Source organism: Echiichthys vipera (assembly GCF_963691815.1).
Source record: "Echiichthys vipera genome assembly, chromosome: X".
Taxonomy (NCBI): Eukaryota; Metazoa; Chordata; class Actinopteri; order Perciformes; family Trachinidae; genus Echiichthys; species Echiichthys vipera.
Window position 1 is genome coordinate 33,353,418 of NC_139825.1, and position 16,759 is coordinate 33,370,176.

Below are 16,759 nucleotides of genomic sequence, written 5' to 3' on the forward strand. Positions count from 1 at the left end.
TATACTATATCTAGGTAGAAAGTGACGTTACAGCCATTCACAAATATTAACCTAAACATTAGCATAATATGTCCCCTTTGGGGGCGGCAGTAGCTCAGTCCATAGGTGACTTGGCTGGGAACCGAAGGGTCGCTGGTTCAAGTCCCTGTGTGGACCAAGTATGGAGCGTGGACTGGTGGCTGGAGAGGTGCCAGTTCATCTCCTGGGCACTGCCGAGGTGCTGTTGAGCAAGGCACCGAACCCCCAACTGCTCGGGGCGCTGGTCACTGGCAGCCCCCTCGCTCTAACATCTCTCCCTAATTGCATGTATAGGCCCTGTTTGTGCATGTGTGTATTTCGGGCCTGTGTGTGTGTGTGTGTATAATAATAAGAGTGAAAAAAAAAAAAATTAAATTTCCCCGTGCGGGATAAATAAAGTAATTCTTCTTCTTCTTCTTTAAGGACCATGTGTAAGAAATAAATATCAGGCAAAAAAATAAGTTAAAGTGCAAATTTTCTTTTTATTCTGATTTCATTTTACAGCAGAAATTATGTAAAGCATTCAGAAGACATTTTCCACATATAAGGGCAATATTCAAAACACTTTGCATGGCCTCAGCAACAAAATATTCTTTTAAACACATCAACAATTTAGTGATGCTTGTGCATGCACGTTTGTAAAACAAACAAAGAAAAAACTAGGTTACAAAAAAAGAAAAGGAAAGAGGAATGAAAAACTGAGATAGGCATGGAGAACACAACAGCAGGCAAGGTGGGAATACAGCAGGAAATGAGGGAGAGAGAGAGAGAGAGAGAGAGAGAGAGAGGGAGAGAGAGAGAGAGACACAGAGAGAGAGAGAGAGAGAGAGAGAGAGAGAGAGAGAGAAGACGGGGTGAAAGAAGAGGAAGGCAAGGAGAGGTCTAGCCATAGATTATCTATAAGGGTCTACCATTCTAGCATGCAATGTGGTGTTTGGCCACGCCCTCTCAAAACAAGGCCTGAAAGGTAATACCATTCATTTCGAGGTGGACGTATGAGAACAGAGGCCATCTCTGCGCATGTCTACCAGCTGTCTACTATGGCAATATTTCTTTATTTTATTTTTTAACTTTTTCTTCTCTACATACTCTTTTTACAGTCACCGTCCTCTCCAAAAACATGAACATGTTGATGGATTATCTGCAATTTGTGTGTTTAGTTTCATGTCTATGTGTGTGTTGATCAGCGCAAGCATTTGGTTGTCGGAGTGTGTGTATATTTGTCTGTGTGCATATACAGTATATAATATATAAAGGAGTCCAAAGCAGTTTTCTCTGTGCTGATGTGAGAGGAGGGGCAGTTTAAGAGGAGGTTCAAGTGGTACCGTACATGAATGCTCCTGACAGCACCGTCCTAACCATGGCTGACTCTCAGTATGATGAAAATTCAGAAAACATGTGAAACACACATAATAGAGATCCTCCCATTGTAAATCTTTCAATATACTGGAAAATTGAGGTGATGCGTGGCCGTGATCTATTTTTATTTAACAATGATTTGTATCAAGAATCTTGTGCGTCTAAGACAAGAGCAAGTATATAAATAGAAATATCACTTGCTTTTCAATTTAGTTTATAATCAAACAAAATCCTATAAAATACGGGATTTGGAGATTTTTTTTCCTTGTAGAAAAAGTGACGCAAACACGGCTTGGATGAAGCAAACAACACATCAGAAGGAGTGCGTCAGTCAAGAACATGAGTTGAAAAGTCACAGATTAATGAATGAACAAGTGGGGTGTCCCTAACATACACGAATACGTACACATACATATGCATACGCAAATGTACACAGTCACCAGTAGCAGTACAACTCCGTGTCAGCGATCATCACACTCCACATACTCGTCTCCCTGTTCTTCAACCCTGAGTAAAATCTAAGGGAGAGATTTAATTGTTCCCAAAGACATAAGCACAGAGAGAAAGAGTGTGGCTTTTTTTTTGTTTAGGTTTGAATGTGTACATTTGTGTCCTATATATATGTGTGTTTACGTGTGTGCACACACATAATCTGTGCGGGACAGTGAGCGAAAGACAAAGAAAGAAAGTGACAGCTATTTTGTCCTCTGGAAAACCGTTGGGTTACACTTTTGTTTCAATTCTGCAACTTTGTTTTAAGGAAAGACAGACAGAGTGAGTCCCTGCAAGAAAACACTTCTTCCTCCCAACAGCAACCGCGGGACGTTGAATAGACTTGAGACTGTGCCTTTCACACACAGGCTGAATTTGACAGGTTTTTTTCTTGTTCTAATACTGCAAACACTGACACAGAAGTGGGGCATAAAGTGATACTGTAATTACTGGTTTGTCTCATAAAGCAACACATAGCATCAATCAGGCCATGAGCATTCATTCATACCAGTGACAAATTAGAGCTTCTAACTTAGACTCGGATCAAGTTTAACACTGTCAACTTCATTTTTTTTTTAACACACAATTTAGGAAAATAAACAGGTAACTGGCAACCTTTTGGAGGACATACAATAGATATTTCCTGATATTAGCTTGCACTTTTCTGTTATTGAGCAGGCACTTTCTAAACAGAGCTTTCCAGAAGTCTAAAGTACATGTCGTATTATATTAATGGCAGTGACAATGAGGAGAAAATGTAAAAAGCAGGGGGGGGACATTCTGAAGATGGAAAGCTTTGACTGGAGGCCAGGCTGGATCCGCTGTAGGTGTGATTAATGGTCTTAATAAAAAGCTAGTATGTTGCTGAAGCACAACCACATTGTAAAGAATGCAGCGCCCTCTTCCCGTTTTGGGTCATCATTCATGGCATTCATATTAAAACGACCATCTTCATCACCATTAGAATAATTTTCATACTTGCATCATCGTCGTCGTCTACACGTACGTCAGAACTTGTCTATGGTTGAGCTAGTACTAGATCTCTTCTACTGTTTATTGTCTGTGTGTGGTGCCTCTGTAGATATCTTTAGGTGTTGGTTTCCCCAACATAACATATTGTTAGGCAAAAATAGCATTCATAGTAATTGGCACTACTGGCAAAAAGGGTTTAATTTTTGCTAGCCAAGAAACAAAAGCACAAAGTGTAAATGTTTTTGTCTGAAAGATCATTGTTTTTAGCTAACTTTGTTTTCCCACTTATAATTCTAACATTAGATTTTTCAGTTGCATGCTTTTAACAAAATGTTCTTTTCAGTAACACTTATACTGGATACTCTTAAAGTGAAGCAGTTCAAATCCTCTCACAGTCCGTAGCCACTAACATGTTCTTTTGCTGTTTCTTTGTCTTAAATCTCATGCACATTACTCCGTTTTTAATATCTACATTATTTACAAGCAATACAGCCATCCTGTGTACCCAGGTCTCTGTCTTAAGTTCTCATTATGGGAGTAAAATAATTTATAATCTTAAATACAGTCCTCTTATGAAAAAGTTTCAGGGTCCTCGTATCCCCTTACCTCGTCAGTTTATATACAGGAATATGCAATAGTCCAAAATATGGATTTGATCACCCGTATGGGCTAATATGGGGACCAATGCCCTGTATAGGGGCAGGTATAGGACCCATGTCCTGTACAGAGCAAGCATAGAGACCTCTCAGAGTCAAGAAGAAGTCAAGGCAATGGTATGTGACTCTCTCCTCAAAACCACAGTTAGGATTTAGAGGTTCACGCAAAGAACAAACTAACAGAGACATTTAACCATTGGAACATGTCATATTTTACCACACAAGGGGGGAAAACCAGTCTCAAGCTGAACCACTCTTGAGCCAATTAAATAAATAATTAGACCCTTAAATAAATAAAGTTAAAAAAAGCACCCTAAAATAAGTCATTTGTCCTTACACAGTTCACATTACACAGGGCAAGGATAAGTTGATGAGGACATAAGTGAGACACAACTTCACATAGAAATACAAAAGAAACAACACTAAAGCAGTTTGGCAAGCATGCAGGAGCTCGTGGCTCAAACACATGCATTGAATTGAACAAACACGGACACACCACGTCAGGCGAGCAAAGTGCTGCCTCTGAGAACGACTCCATACAAAGTCCATGTAACAAATTAAGACATCGTTATTCAGACCCCAACCCTTATCTAACAATGCCCCTCTTACATTCAAGTGCAGTTCCTCCCCTTTTGATCGGGTGACTGATTAATAGGTTTGTAAGCCTGTGAGTCGGAGTGGTTGGTGATATTGTGAGATACTGAATCCGCAGAATGATTTGCCACTATAGCTCTTCATGATGGAGAGGAGGAATAAGCGAAAAAACCTTTCATGCAAATGCAACATAGAAGTGAGTTTTTTGGTTTATGTTTTCTTATTCTTTCATGGATTACTGTTTGGATACAAAACGCAAAAAGGTTTCGTATATATTCTGCATGTCAAAGCAGCCTTTATCTTGAGCCAGCTGTTCACCGTCCAGACGCTGCCATAAACGCCGGGATGTCGTCGTCAGGCGCTCCCTTTGCGTTCTCCTGTCTGACTCGTCGACTTGCACTTGCAAAGAAACATACCCATGAAGAGTGCAAAGAATGCCATGAGGTTAATGTGATGGCCTCCCAGTGGAACTGTGGAGGAGGATCAGTGCTGTGGGCAGAGCCAGGACCCTGGGCTCTACCCAGCAGTCTGTCTGAGCTGCCATGATGGACACCTATCCTGTCCTCAGTCTGTCTGGGAAGAGTTTTTATCCCCTCTTGTGAGAAGAGGGGGAGAAGTGAGAGAGAAGGAGGGAGGAATGGAAAGGGCAGGAGTAGGGGTTGGGAAATGGAAAAGGGAAGGTTTTCAGGAGGATGGAAGAAAGGAAAAAGTAGAAGGGTGGGGAGGGTTAATAGGTTGCTCACAGGCTGAGGGGGCTGTGTGTGGGGCCTGGCGGTGTGCTCTCAGGACCCCTGGCCTTTCTCTGCTCTCTGGCCCTGAGGAAAATACAAACACACAATAGAGACACACTCAGAGAGAGATTTGGGTGAGTGTGTGTGTGTGTGTGTGTGTGTGTGTGTGTGTGTTTTTCTTTCCGATTTTATATCCAAATCATACTTTGAGCAACAAGAAAAGTTATACAGCAAACCAGCACTTATTCTCACTTGGCACACACACGCATAAGGATTGACGGCTTGACAGTTCCCCAAAAGTGAAGCCAAAACATCTCAATCGCCCCCTGGTGGCTGCAGTATAGCTCATTAGGCTTCTGTCATTTAAGGTAGTTTTTAAAACGCTTTATAATTAGTTTTTTGATGCTATAAAAATGGGGTGAAACATCATGATTGACAGCTGCAATCGACTTGCGATTGGTCAGGTGGGTGTACGGACGGGACTTTGATGACGTGAATTTACTGCCCGATCGCTGCTGTGCAGACTGTGGTTGGCTTTGGCTTCACTTTTGTACAGTGGGAGGACGTGGAGCTGTGTGTTCAACTTTATATACAGTCTGACACACAGGAGAGCGGCAGGCCAAGCAAGACACACAGTCCCTAGTGATGTCAGTCAGAACATGCCCCCATTAAGACCATATGCAAGAATCACCAGTCTATCTATCTGTCAGTCATGCAGAAGTACCAGCATCATTTAGCAGAGACAGAGAGAGAGAGAGAGAGAGAGAGAGAGAGAGACACACACAAACACACAAACACACACACACACACATACACACACACACACACACACACACACAGAAATAGGGAGGGAAGTAAGGAGGGAGTGAGAGGGAAGGATGAAGATCCAGGATCTCCTCTCCACCTCTCTCTGCTGACATGCAAACAGGCATCAGTCACCAGGAGAGAGAGAGAAGACTCACCCATTTCAGAGGCCTATGGTCCATCAAGGGGCTTCACAGGAACAGTAAAACAACACCAACTATTAGCACCAATGTAGAGAGTGCATGCGCAGCAGTGGGTAAGTGCGTGGGTAATGTTCGGATGTGTGTGCAGTTGTGTTGGAGGTTGTGCTTATGCCTCACCTGTGGCGGCATCGGAGCAGGAATCTCAGGATCTTGCGAGCAGCCTGGTTCTGTTTTTTCGTGAGGAGGCTGCTGTAGGTTAAGACACAGGAGTAAGAAGGAATCTTTTTGCATTATCATGCACTTTTTGCATGTGTGTGTGAGAGAGTGAGGTACCCGAGGGAGTGTCTGTAGGAGCGGTAGTATTGCTGGATGAGGACCGCTGCTCTACGACTCTGCTGGAACTTCCTCTGCTCATGGAAACTCCGGAAACGACTCTGGATCAGGATGGCTGCCAGGGTCATCCTCTTATAAAGTGCATACTGAGAGAGAAGACCCAAGTAGCTTGGTGTAAACCCCATCACAAGATATGTACCTTTGTTAGGTTGAATGCTGAATACACATGTATCATGAAAATATGTTTGTGGCTATAAACGCGTGAAGAAAAAACAAAAATGTGTGATAAAACTGACTTGAGTGTGAACAAAACCTTCTTTGGTGCTTTAGACTTCAATATTAGGCATGTCTAAGCTGTGAGGCTTCAGTCTAGATTAGTACACGGGAGCTATAGAAGAGAGTAACCCTACGTCACGTAAAAGGATGAGCCCCCTCGCCGGTGAAAACAAAGGAGAAGACCTCAGTGCTCTGTAGGCGTTAATACGTAAAACAGGAGTGAGTACTCAGTTTATAAAAATAAATTTGATTACATTTGAGGAAATACAAGTAACATGTACATTTTTTTAGTAGAATGATGTCAAAAAGATGGCAGTGAGTGTGTGTGTACCAGAGAGAAAGACAGTAGATTTTCACCCTCCTTTAACCTCAGGTGGACAAAGCCTTGGCTGTTTGTTTTGTTTCACAGAGCTAAACTAAAACGACAGTATATTAACGACAGAGAAAGGGATCATTGTCATAGAGCTGCATTACCTGGTGATTCAATAAGGAATAAATGTGTGGGTGTGTCACCTCTGGCCACTGAGTGGGCTGGTTCACCCACTTCTCCTCCGGTAAACTGGACAAACATTCCCCAACTCTTTGTTTTTTTACACATAACGATCATCGCTCTGTAACGATGTAATACAGCTGTCTGTCTGACTAACATTAGTCATTATAGGAGGTTTCCAGGCCGGTTAACGTAAAATAGGCAAAATCAGGCCAGGTTATGTTTGTATTTACCGCCAGTCAAAGCCGGCAGTTTGTTTTCACCTGAATGGAGGCGTGGCCTCATGTGCTACTCTCATTTATTATCAACTTAACATAAAAAACTTAAAGGAAAGAACTGTTGCACAGGATTATGGAGGGCCGAAGCTAAAACTAAATAAATTACTTGATAAAGATAAGATAAGCCTTTATTGATCCCCAGAGGGGAAATTCATGTATATAAGATAGAATATCCCCTTTTTAATAGAAATACATTGATATGCCATTAAATATACACATACATATATTACAATTACATGTAGGCATTGATTAATTGATAAAATTGGACATAAAGCTGGTATTTTTTACCTTTATATTTATTTACTTTCCAATTGAATAGTTCATTTGGTTAATGTATTTATTTATTTTAATTTATGTATTTAAAACAATTTTTTTTAATGTATTTATTGATTTTAAAATGTTTTATGCATTATTTTCCTTCTGCACCCCCCCCCCCCCATTTTTTTTTAACCATATTTACTTATTTCTGCATTATTTCTTTATATTTTATCGAGTCATTTTTGCAGCTTTCTTCCCCCTTACCGGATGAGGACAAGCCACATTTCTATTTTCCGTTATTGCTAAAATTTCTGGATATGTAATACAGTACTTAAGTGTAGGTCAGCTTGACACAAAATCAAGTCGTAGGCTGATGCTCGCTCTGTGTTGTTAACTCTTACCTGCTTGTATCTCTTATAGCAGCGCTGAATCACTGCTGCAATCTCTTTGCGTTGTTCCTGAACGGGACCCTGAGGGAATTGACATTAAGAGTTTGTAAAACGTTAACTGATTCACGGTCAGCTCAAGCTTTTAAGTGACTGTGATTTATGAAAGAAAGAAATAGAGAGGAAGATAACTTAAATATTTGCCAGAACCAGGACTTAAAAAAACCAAAATGCATTCGATTATATTTTAATCTATGGGGCAAACTTAGTATTTTTCCATAGGACTGGAGGCCACACTTACCTTGTGTTTTCTGAGTGAGTGCAGAGCGTGCCTGATGGTCTCATACAGCTCCCCCTGCTCTGCCTCAGTCATGGATAGACAGGAGTCAGTTTTCAACCTCTCCTCTTTCATAGCTGCACAGAGGAAGGAGGTCCAGTCAAAGGGTGAAGATAGGGCCTGCTTAGCCTGAGGACTCTGCTGATCCTCAGGCCCTGAGAGAGAGTTTGATTTGGGGCTAGGAGTCTGGGACTTGTAGTTTAGAAACCTGGGAAAAGCAGAGAGAGAAGCAAACGGTTTATAGTAAAAACAAGATTTTTACATTATTTGATAAGTTAGGTCGAGTAAATGTAGTGAAATCAGGACTTCTTTGACTCACCTTTCCACCTCACCAAGGTAACCAGACAGTAACCGGACATCACTGCTGATCCCCACTTTCCCAGAATCTGTTTCCGTCTCCATAGCCTCCTGCTTAAGCCTACCGGTTGAAGCCTCCATGATGTGATCAGCTAGCATCGTAATGTCCATCTGCAACACATGCAGATCAGGCTGTACTTAGATATTTCTAACACCTGACAAATTAAAAATGATCTTTACTTCTGTCTTTTATTTTTCATGCCTATACTGATGACACTCGACTCAACTGTATACTTAATGATTAAAGGGAGGTGTGCAAGTGAAAAATGAACGTTTTTCTTAAATTCCTGCACTCATGTGCATGCATTACCATTGTTCTGTGGTTTACACTTTATGCACTGCATGTATGCATATGCAGTATCTCCTAAACGTGTTTAGCTCATATAAAACATATGACTGTTTGGCCAGAGTCTTGATCAAACGTACAAGGTTTAGTCATGTATTAAGTCTTCTATCTTTCTTCATGAGGCCCCGTCATTCTACATGTGTCATCAGGGTACCTCTAACAGCCAGATGGGCTTGCACTGTCCTTTTTTAAATCAGATTTCATTGCATCATAGAGTAAACAGCCAATGGTGGCTAATTATCTTAGTGGTGAAGGCATCAGACCTTTTCTTACTGAAATCCTTTCCTTTGAAATCGATTTCTAGTTGTGGTTAGATAATCAAGCACTACAAATAGCTAAACCCAAACTGCAATCCTTTTGTATTTATGATCATTTGGCTCAAGTTCAGTGTGAGTGAATCTATTCCTTATATTAAAGGTTTAGCTAGTTAGTGCTCGGTTATTGTTCTTGCCTGTGATAATTAAGTATTTGTGCCCTTATTCTCTTTTAACTGTTCTTGATCATTTGTATCAGTGTGTTTCTGCTTGTGTGGCAGTAACTGAGTGGTGAAATAGGACTGATGCCACCAGGTGCCCTACTTATGATGACGGATTCAATGTTGACAAAGTTTGGGTACAGTAGATTTTTCGTAAAAACTTTCTTTATCTAATGGGGTATCGTAGGAGTATTCCCTTATTCACACGGAGGGTCAAAGTTTGGGGAGAGTTGTTTTCATAGATTTTTTAATGTATTGTTTCATATATTTTGTCACAAACAAGGCTCACATGCAAGCAAGGGGTACACATTTTCCATCACATACAGTACAAAAAGTTGTGTTTTGGTAAAGGAACAGGATCAAAACTGCCCCTCACAATCTGCTCCCCCTACCTGCAAGTCCTCTGTGTTATCCTGATAGGTCAGCAACTCTGTCTCCTCTCCCCTCTCAGACAGCACTCTTTGGCGCAGGTGAATGGCCAGTCGTTCTTTTCCTAAAATCCTCCTGGTTAGGCTACGCTGCCCCAGAGTCTGTCTCAGACTCCACCTGGTGACCCCTTCAGACCCCCCTATCCTGGCCTGCAGGTGGGAGAATGGAGTGCTGGGGAGCTGAGGCCGGTTGGGGCTGGGGCTGGCAGGTGATGCGTTCTGACAGCTGAGGTTGGAGGATTGAGTTTGTAAGGTGTTGGGGAGGAGAGAGTGTTGAGGGTTAGGGCTGGGGGATGAGTTGAGGAGGGACGTGAGGGTTTTAGAGCTGTGGGTTGAGTTAGCTAGCTGTTGCTGGGTGTCTGGGCTGGGTTTGAGTCTCTTGGCTGGAGGTGGGCCTCCCTGTTCTCCCTGGGTTCCCTGCTGGCCTCTGTGTCCTGTTTGGCTCCAGTTCGGGTTCTGGTTGTCTGGCTGGCTCTCTGTCCTGGCTCTCCTCAGCTCTGGGGAAACAAAGATGGTGGGAAATAAGAGCAAGTGGCCATGCAGATTCCTATCATGTTGCATATGGTAATTTATTAAAAGGTCAGTTCACCCCAAACATCATATATTACCCAAAGCCAAAATAAAGGGGGGACGGACTCACAGCATACATAGGCGAGGCGCAGTGTTTTTTTTAATCATATTTAACAGATTTTCGACTGAGTTTTGCCAAGTGATAATGCAGTTCGTTCTGCAGGTTTGGAGGGCCTCACATTGCACTCTGGTACAGTAAGGTATGTATCTTAATAATCCGGAGCAGATTGTACTCGTCTTTTACTCAGTTTTAAGTAGATTTTACAAAAATAGTCCTGTGACACCCTATGCATTTTGGTCGTTACATCTAGAAATAGCTAGCAATGGTGATAATTCATTCAGTTTTTAATTTCATTTCTCCACAGAGAGTTGGTAGAATATCCTGAGTAACTGGAAAAAACACACTGCTGTTAAGACTTTCAAATCGACGTTTCAAAGGAATAGTTTGACATTTTGGGAAATACACTTATTTGCTCTCTTGCCCAGACTTTAGATGACAAGATTGATGCCACTCTCCCATCTGCCCAGAGCATATGTAACTAAAGCCAGCAGCCGGTTAGCTTAGCCTAGCACAAAGACTAGAAACAGACAACCATCCAAAAACAAATCATCTGGGACACAAACTGTAACAGTAAAATGTTGAATTGCTGTTTCCATACTTGAGTTTAAACAAGAAAGATATTATTTAGTGAGCTTTGAATGCAGGCCCTTTAAAATGAGACACATTCTTCCCTAATGGTGATAGACCACAGAACAGCAGGCGTTCCCACCTGAGTTAGGGTTTGATGTAGGGCTGCTGCTTATTCCGCTGGTCTGTGTCTCTCCTCTCCACCTGTCCATCCAAGTGTCGGCAGGCTGGTCCTGAGCTTGAGGAGCCTGTTGCAGCTGCTCTAATAGCTCAGCCAGTCGAGTGTGGCCCCGGGATCGGGCGATGTTGAGTGGCAAGCGTCCCAGCGAATCAGGAATAACCAGAGCTCTTGGGTCCCACTGGTAGAGCACCAATGCTGCCTCGGTGTGGCCCAGAGCACATGCCCACATCTGAGGAGGCCAGAGGAAAACACACATCACACAAGCACGGACAGAAAGACACACTCAAGACACCATTCAGAAATATTGATTACTCACCAGAGGAGTGCAGGAGAAGTGGTCTACGTTGAGAGGATCCACCTCGAGCTCGAGGTCAATACTGTCAGCATGCTTTGTGCTGCAGAAACAAAAAAAGTGAAATTAACTGTCTGTGCATTCGCAGTGGTGAGCCATGTGTGTGTGTGTGTGTGACTCACCGCCAGCGAATGAGTGTCTGAATGAGCCCCGCATAGCCCTGAGCTGCAGCCAGATGCAGTAAGGTCATTCCTCTGGAGTTCTTACTGTGGACGAGCTGATTAGATGAAGCCCAGCAAGGCTGAGACATCATCTTCTCACACACCACGACAACACGACCCTCAAACGAACCCTGATCGGTAGAAATCTGCAAGATTGGAGACAAAGGGGGTTTCCAAGACTTTCGATAACAGCATTTTTATTCAATAAATCACATTTGGGGTTTCAACACCTCTGTGTATCTGCAGTTGCTGGTGCTTTTGTACTTGATTGCATGATATTGTGCAGGTTTTGCTGCTTTTAAGTAAGTTAAGTAAAGTTTTTTAAGAGTGTTTCTTTCTGGAAAGGCATGATCTACTGTAAAAGTTTAAACCATCATCATGAAATGTAATTTCCGTGACCAAAACACAGTTTTGAAGACTTACGTTAAATAAACATTTATGACTGAAACAAATTATGTTTTGTCTCATGTTGTTTACCTGCACTGCTGACTTGATTCTGTTTAACTGAAAGGAAAATTTTGCCTATAGCACTTTTTCTCTGCCTTACTTGAGACTGCTGATCAGTGGCTCCTCCTCCCTCCACTCCTCCGCCCTTGGTTGCCATGGTTTCTGAGCTGGGGTTCTGATTGGTTATCTCAGCCATCCTCTGTTCCATCTGCTCCAGACGCTCCAGGATGGACATCCTAAATTGGGTATCTACAGGAATGGAGGTGGGACACACAGAGCTGTAAGCATTGGCTACTTGTTTGTTGCATTTAAGAAAATCAATATTGTGTTTTAGAAAATCCAACTTAGAGAGGCTTAGGGAGAGAATCTCTTCTTTGAGGGGCTCAATGCAGCAGAATAAATCAGGACTGCAATCCAATAATTCCCCTACCAACAATGGGAACTTGGGGACCGAGAAAACTGTGTGTGGTTTAAGAAGTGTACATCTGTACAAATGTAGTTTTTGTGGTTGTGTGTGAGTGACCTTTTGTTTTAGTGCTGCTGCAGTTTGCTGCAATGCACATTATGTCATCCCACCTGCTGCTCACTCTATTTTTCTCTTCTCTCATTTCACTCTTATTTCTCTTTCTTTTTTCTGCAGCACACAAAGTGAGCTGAAAGGGTGGAGCTATACGAGTGACACAGAGGCTAAGGCTCCTCCCTTTCCACTCTGCCAATCAGAAAAGGAGCAGTTTTCTGGAAATGCAGCTTTTTTTAATACAAAGCAAAACACTCCACTATTTTTGTTGCCAAGCACATAAGAAGCAGCAGTCTTCACCCATTATAACTGCAAACATGCACGATGATTGGCGCCTGCAATGAGGATATTTTTTGTTTTAATTATAACTCAATTAACCTAATTATCCTCATTAATTGACAAGTGAATTATTGAATTTTAAATATGGCTGTAAAATGCCTTTCAAACAGGCTTTCTTTTTAAAAATTTTAAACTTTATGTAATTTTCCATTTTACAATTCAGTTATCGACCTGCCATTCAGTATAGATGCTGCAAGGCTTGTGTTATGAAAGACAAAGAGGAAAACAAGAAAGGCCATTAGAAACTCCTTGAAAAGTAATTTTAGTACTTAATTAAGAAAATCATGAATTTATTTATCATGTAGATAGCGTGTATATATATACTAAAAGTTTTCAACCACATAATTTAAATGCAATTTGAGTGTATTTATTAAGTAAATTGATTATAATTATGTATAAATATTCTGGTGACACGCTGCAGCTTCTATAAAGGATTAAAGATCACTTATATCCCTGTTCCTGAATATACTGTAATTTAAAAAAAAGTTTGTTTGATGACTACTTGTAGTTGTGCTGGGTACCTGTAGATTCACACACTATTAACACACTATTATTGCTTCGTTTCCAGTGATTCTTCTCCAATAAATAACCCTTTGACCAGGCTCACCACCGACCAACCACAGCACAGTTTGAAGTGATATCAACAAACTCTGTTAACAGATGACTGCATTGGACCTTTTCTTAAGAAAGCAGACCACTGAGACAAATGTGTTTGTTAAGATCTCAATTTCTATTTTACCATTCATATTATGATAATTATTTGACCAAAACTGATGAAAGTGGTCTAAAATAATTTGATTTGTTACATGCACATCAATAGTTCTCCATATATTCAAATCAATGTGAAACTAATTTGACTCAAACAGATTCTGTCCTTTAGTTGAAGTTAAACAGAGAAGTATTCATCAGACAAACACACACTTTTGGCAAAGGGTCCATACAGAGAAACTTCCAGTTGTAATCATAGTAAACATGTTGTACATCTACAACACAGAGTATACTGTGTGATCAACAGCCCACACAGGCCTGTTATAATCTGGGCCTGTTACAGGAGCCACATTAGCCTCCCTTCATTTGTTGTTAAAGTGTTCAGAGGAGCTGTCCACTGCTGCTGGTGCTGAAAGTGAGCAAGTCAACACGTTAGGCTAAACAAGCTTCTCATCATCTGCAGCATGAAACGAACAGGATTTTACTTCAAACATCCAGCGTGCAAACAACGTGAGGACTTGTGGCATTTCTACTGCTGTAAACATCTGGACTAACACGTGAAATGCAAGCTCTGAAGAAGACAACATGCACATTTCTGTCCAGCAGCATGACAGAAAAAAACTTAACCCAGCAACAAACAACAACACAGACCTGGGCGCCATTAAAAGAAGTTCACATCAGTTTAACATCAAATAAACTACGAACCCAAATAGCGAGTCTTTCTCTATCTGTTGCTCTCTTTGTTCCCGCTTCTGCTCAACCCCGTTAGTTTGAAGCGTGCGACTCACACATTGCTACTCCGACCGAGCAAAACACAACTAAGCAGAGAGAGAGAGAGAGAGAGAGAGAGAAGGGGGGGGGGCAGTCTCCACGTTGTGTCTGAAAGCAGACACGCTTCAAATCCGCCCGCCAGACTGTGAGCTGCAGGAGGCTCGGTCGTCATCGGAACAATAGACCGCACACAAACTAAAGTGGAGCAATGACATGTGACAAAGTCGCGTGCTGACGCATATTTGCTTAAAATAATTCATCTCTGTCTATTTTTCCTTGGCAGTGAGCCTTTGATGAGGCCAAACAAAGGACTTGATACACTGAGCGCACGTTCATGTCTCGGTATCATCGCTGAAAGTCAAAGGCAGAGCCTATATATAGCGCGTGTGTGGCTGCACGGCACACTGCCGGTGGTGTCCAACATTTTGACTGTCAAGTGGACCGCGGTTGTGCCATAATGTCCTTGCCCTTCACTCCAGCAGACAGGCAGCCTGTTGTGACTGTAGAGCCGCATTGCCGCATTGCGCAACGCAGAGACGGGGGCGAATACAGAGTAACCCATGACATGCCTCGCTGAGAAGACCCGTGTGTTTCCAAGCTGCAATTGCATCAGGATATATATTTGCACACGGACCCTAATCCCGCCCCCCCCCCCCGTGCTGTAGATATGCCACCAACCCCCCAGAGCTGACTTCAAGAACATTTAATTGTCCTCTATCATCTTGCAGTCTGCTTTGATTTGATTGCCTATCGTTGAAATCTCACTAGAACAACACCCACAGCTCTAACCAAATAATTCAGATTTCTCTCCAACATGCAAACACTCACAATGGACTCCATAATAATGCATGATTTTGACCTAAAAAAGTCAAACAAGATAAAGCCTAAAGCCTTTATGATTGGAGACGGGGAAGATGAAAGGTGCAGTATACACCCACACTCTTGTCACAGAACAGCTGTCAAGGAGCTGTTTAGGAGATTAGATTACTTTTTGAATTTATCTCCATGCAAGCCAAGGGGGACAATAGAAAAAAACATCTGCATCCCAGGTTCAGAAGCACACCATTCAGACACATATCGCTAAGCCATGAAACCCTGTTGGTCAGTACATCCACGGCTGTACACAAATAGGAAAGCATGGATGCATCTTACAAAACAGAGCTGCATAATGACCTACAGACACAAACACAGGCACACACACATACACACACTTATACACACACACACACATACACACACACACACACACACACACACACACACACACACACACACACACACACACACACACACACACACACACACACACACACACACACACACACACACACACACACACACAGACACACACACACACACACACACACACACACACACACAGACACACGGTTCACTCAAAGTTTTACTCAATTAAAGAAGTTAGTCGACTAACTGTGTGCTCATGAGTATCTTCGAAATTAGTCATTTGGTAAGAAAAAAGCATAAAAAAAACTAATTGCTCAAAGAAATCTTAGTGGATTAAGACCAAATGGACAGATTAGTCGAACAATCATCTAAGATGGGAAGCCATAAATAAAAAAATAGCAGAGGTGTTAAGGCCACAAAATAAAACTGAATTAAGAAAGAATGTGAAAATTAAGTATTTTGTATGATTGCACTTTTCTGGGTAAAAAGACAGTCCATCAAGTGCATGACCTTTAACATACAGCATGTTAAACATATAGATAAATCACACACATGCCAACACTCCAGACACACAATGTAGCCGTTATGCACAAGTCTCATTTTGTTCATGGTTTATGCTCTTTATTGACTAAATCATAAGACAAACAAATGTTCTCACCATCGAGGGACAGCCAGTCGTGCTGAGAAGATGGCAGGGCAGGAAGGTCACGCGCCTTGTATTCAAACACCACAGAAGAAGAGATGACCTCACCACCCATAGCTACCTGCAGCATCACCAGTCCTGTGTCATGGGCTGGAAACATGTGAGGAATTAGTAAGACTGACTACTGAGACGATATCTCGTAAAAGTACAATATCAGGACAGTATATCAACTATAATGTCTTTTACTGCTTTTGCGCAAGTGTGCCTGCAAAAGACTGTTTCTATTTGGCTTGCAGTTTTCCCCTGATCACGCTTAATGTAGCAGGATGTGACTCATGTATCACATACCATGCCATCCAAAAAAAAAGAAAGAAGAAAAGCACTTCAGAGCAGAGCTGCGTTTATTACGTTCCTGCCAGACAGTGTCCCTCCTCACAACAATATTTCTTATAATGTTCTTATCTTCTTGTTTAAACAGGACTGCATCTCCCAATGACGGTGTGAAGCCAATGTTAGACTCTTAT

The 16,759-nt window shown here is 41.9% G+C and overlaps 1 protein-coding gene across 1 annotated transcript in view; it reads right to left on the reverse strand.

Annotated features, from left to right (window-relative positions):
• Positions 1 to 4,655: 4,655 nt before the first annotated feature.
• LOC310965513 (calmodulin-binding transcription activator 1-like) overlaps positions 4,656 to 16,759 on the reverse strand; it is a gene marked incomplete at both ends in the record, with an annotated part of 51,682 nt that continues 39,578 nt past the window's right edge. The window contains 13 exons of the mRNA XM_083939170.1: positions 4,656 to 4,686; positions 4,835 to 4,906; positions 5,947 to 6,018; positions 6,103 to 6,248; positions 7,806 to 7,874; positions 8,092 to 8,335; positions 8,447 to 8,595; positions 9,698 to 10,230; positions 11,074 to 11,341; positions 11,429 to 11,507; positions 11,587 to 11,771; positions 12,173 to 12,321; positions 16,251 to 16,385. Coding sequence (XP_083795296.1) covers positions 4,656 to 4,686; positions 4,835 to 4,906; positions 5,947 to 6,018; positions 6,103 to 6,248; positions 7,806 to 7,874; positions 8,092 to 8,335; positions 8,447 to 8,595; positions 9,698 to 10,230; positions 11,074 to 11,341; positions 11,429 to 11,507; positions 11,587 to 11,771; positions 12,173 to 12,321; positions 16,251 to 16,385 — 2,132 coding nt within the window. The remainder of the gene's footprint in view (positions 4,687 to 4,834; positions 4,907 to 5,946; positions 6,019 to 6,102; positions 6,249 to 7,805; positions 7,875 to 8,091; positions 8,336 to 8,446; positions 8,596 to 9,697; positions 10,231 to 11,073; positions 11,342 to 11,428; positions 11,508 to 11,586; positions 11,772 to 12,172; positions 12,322 to 16,250; positions 16,386 to 16,759) is intronic.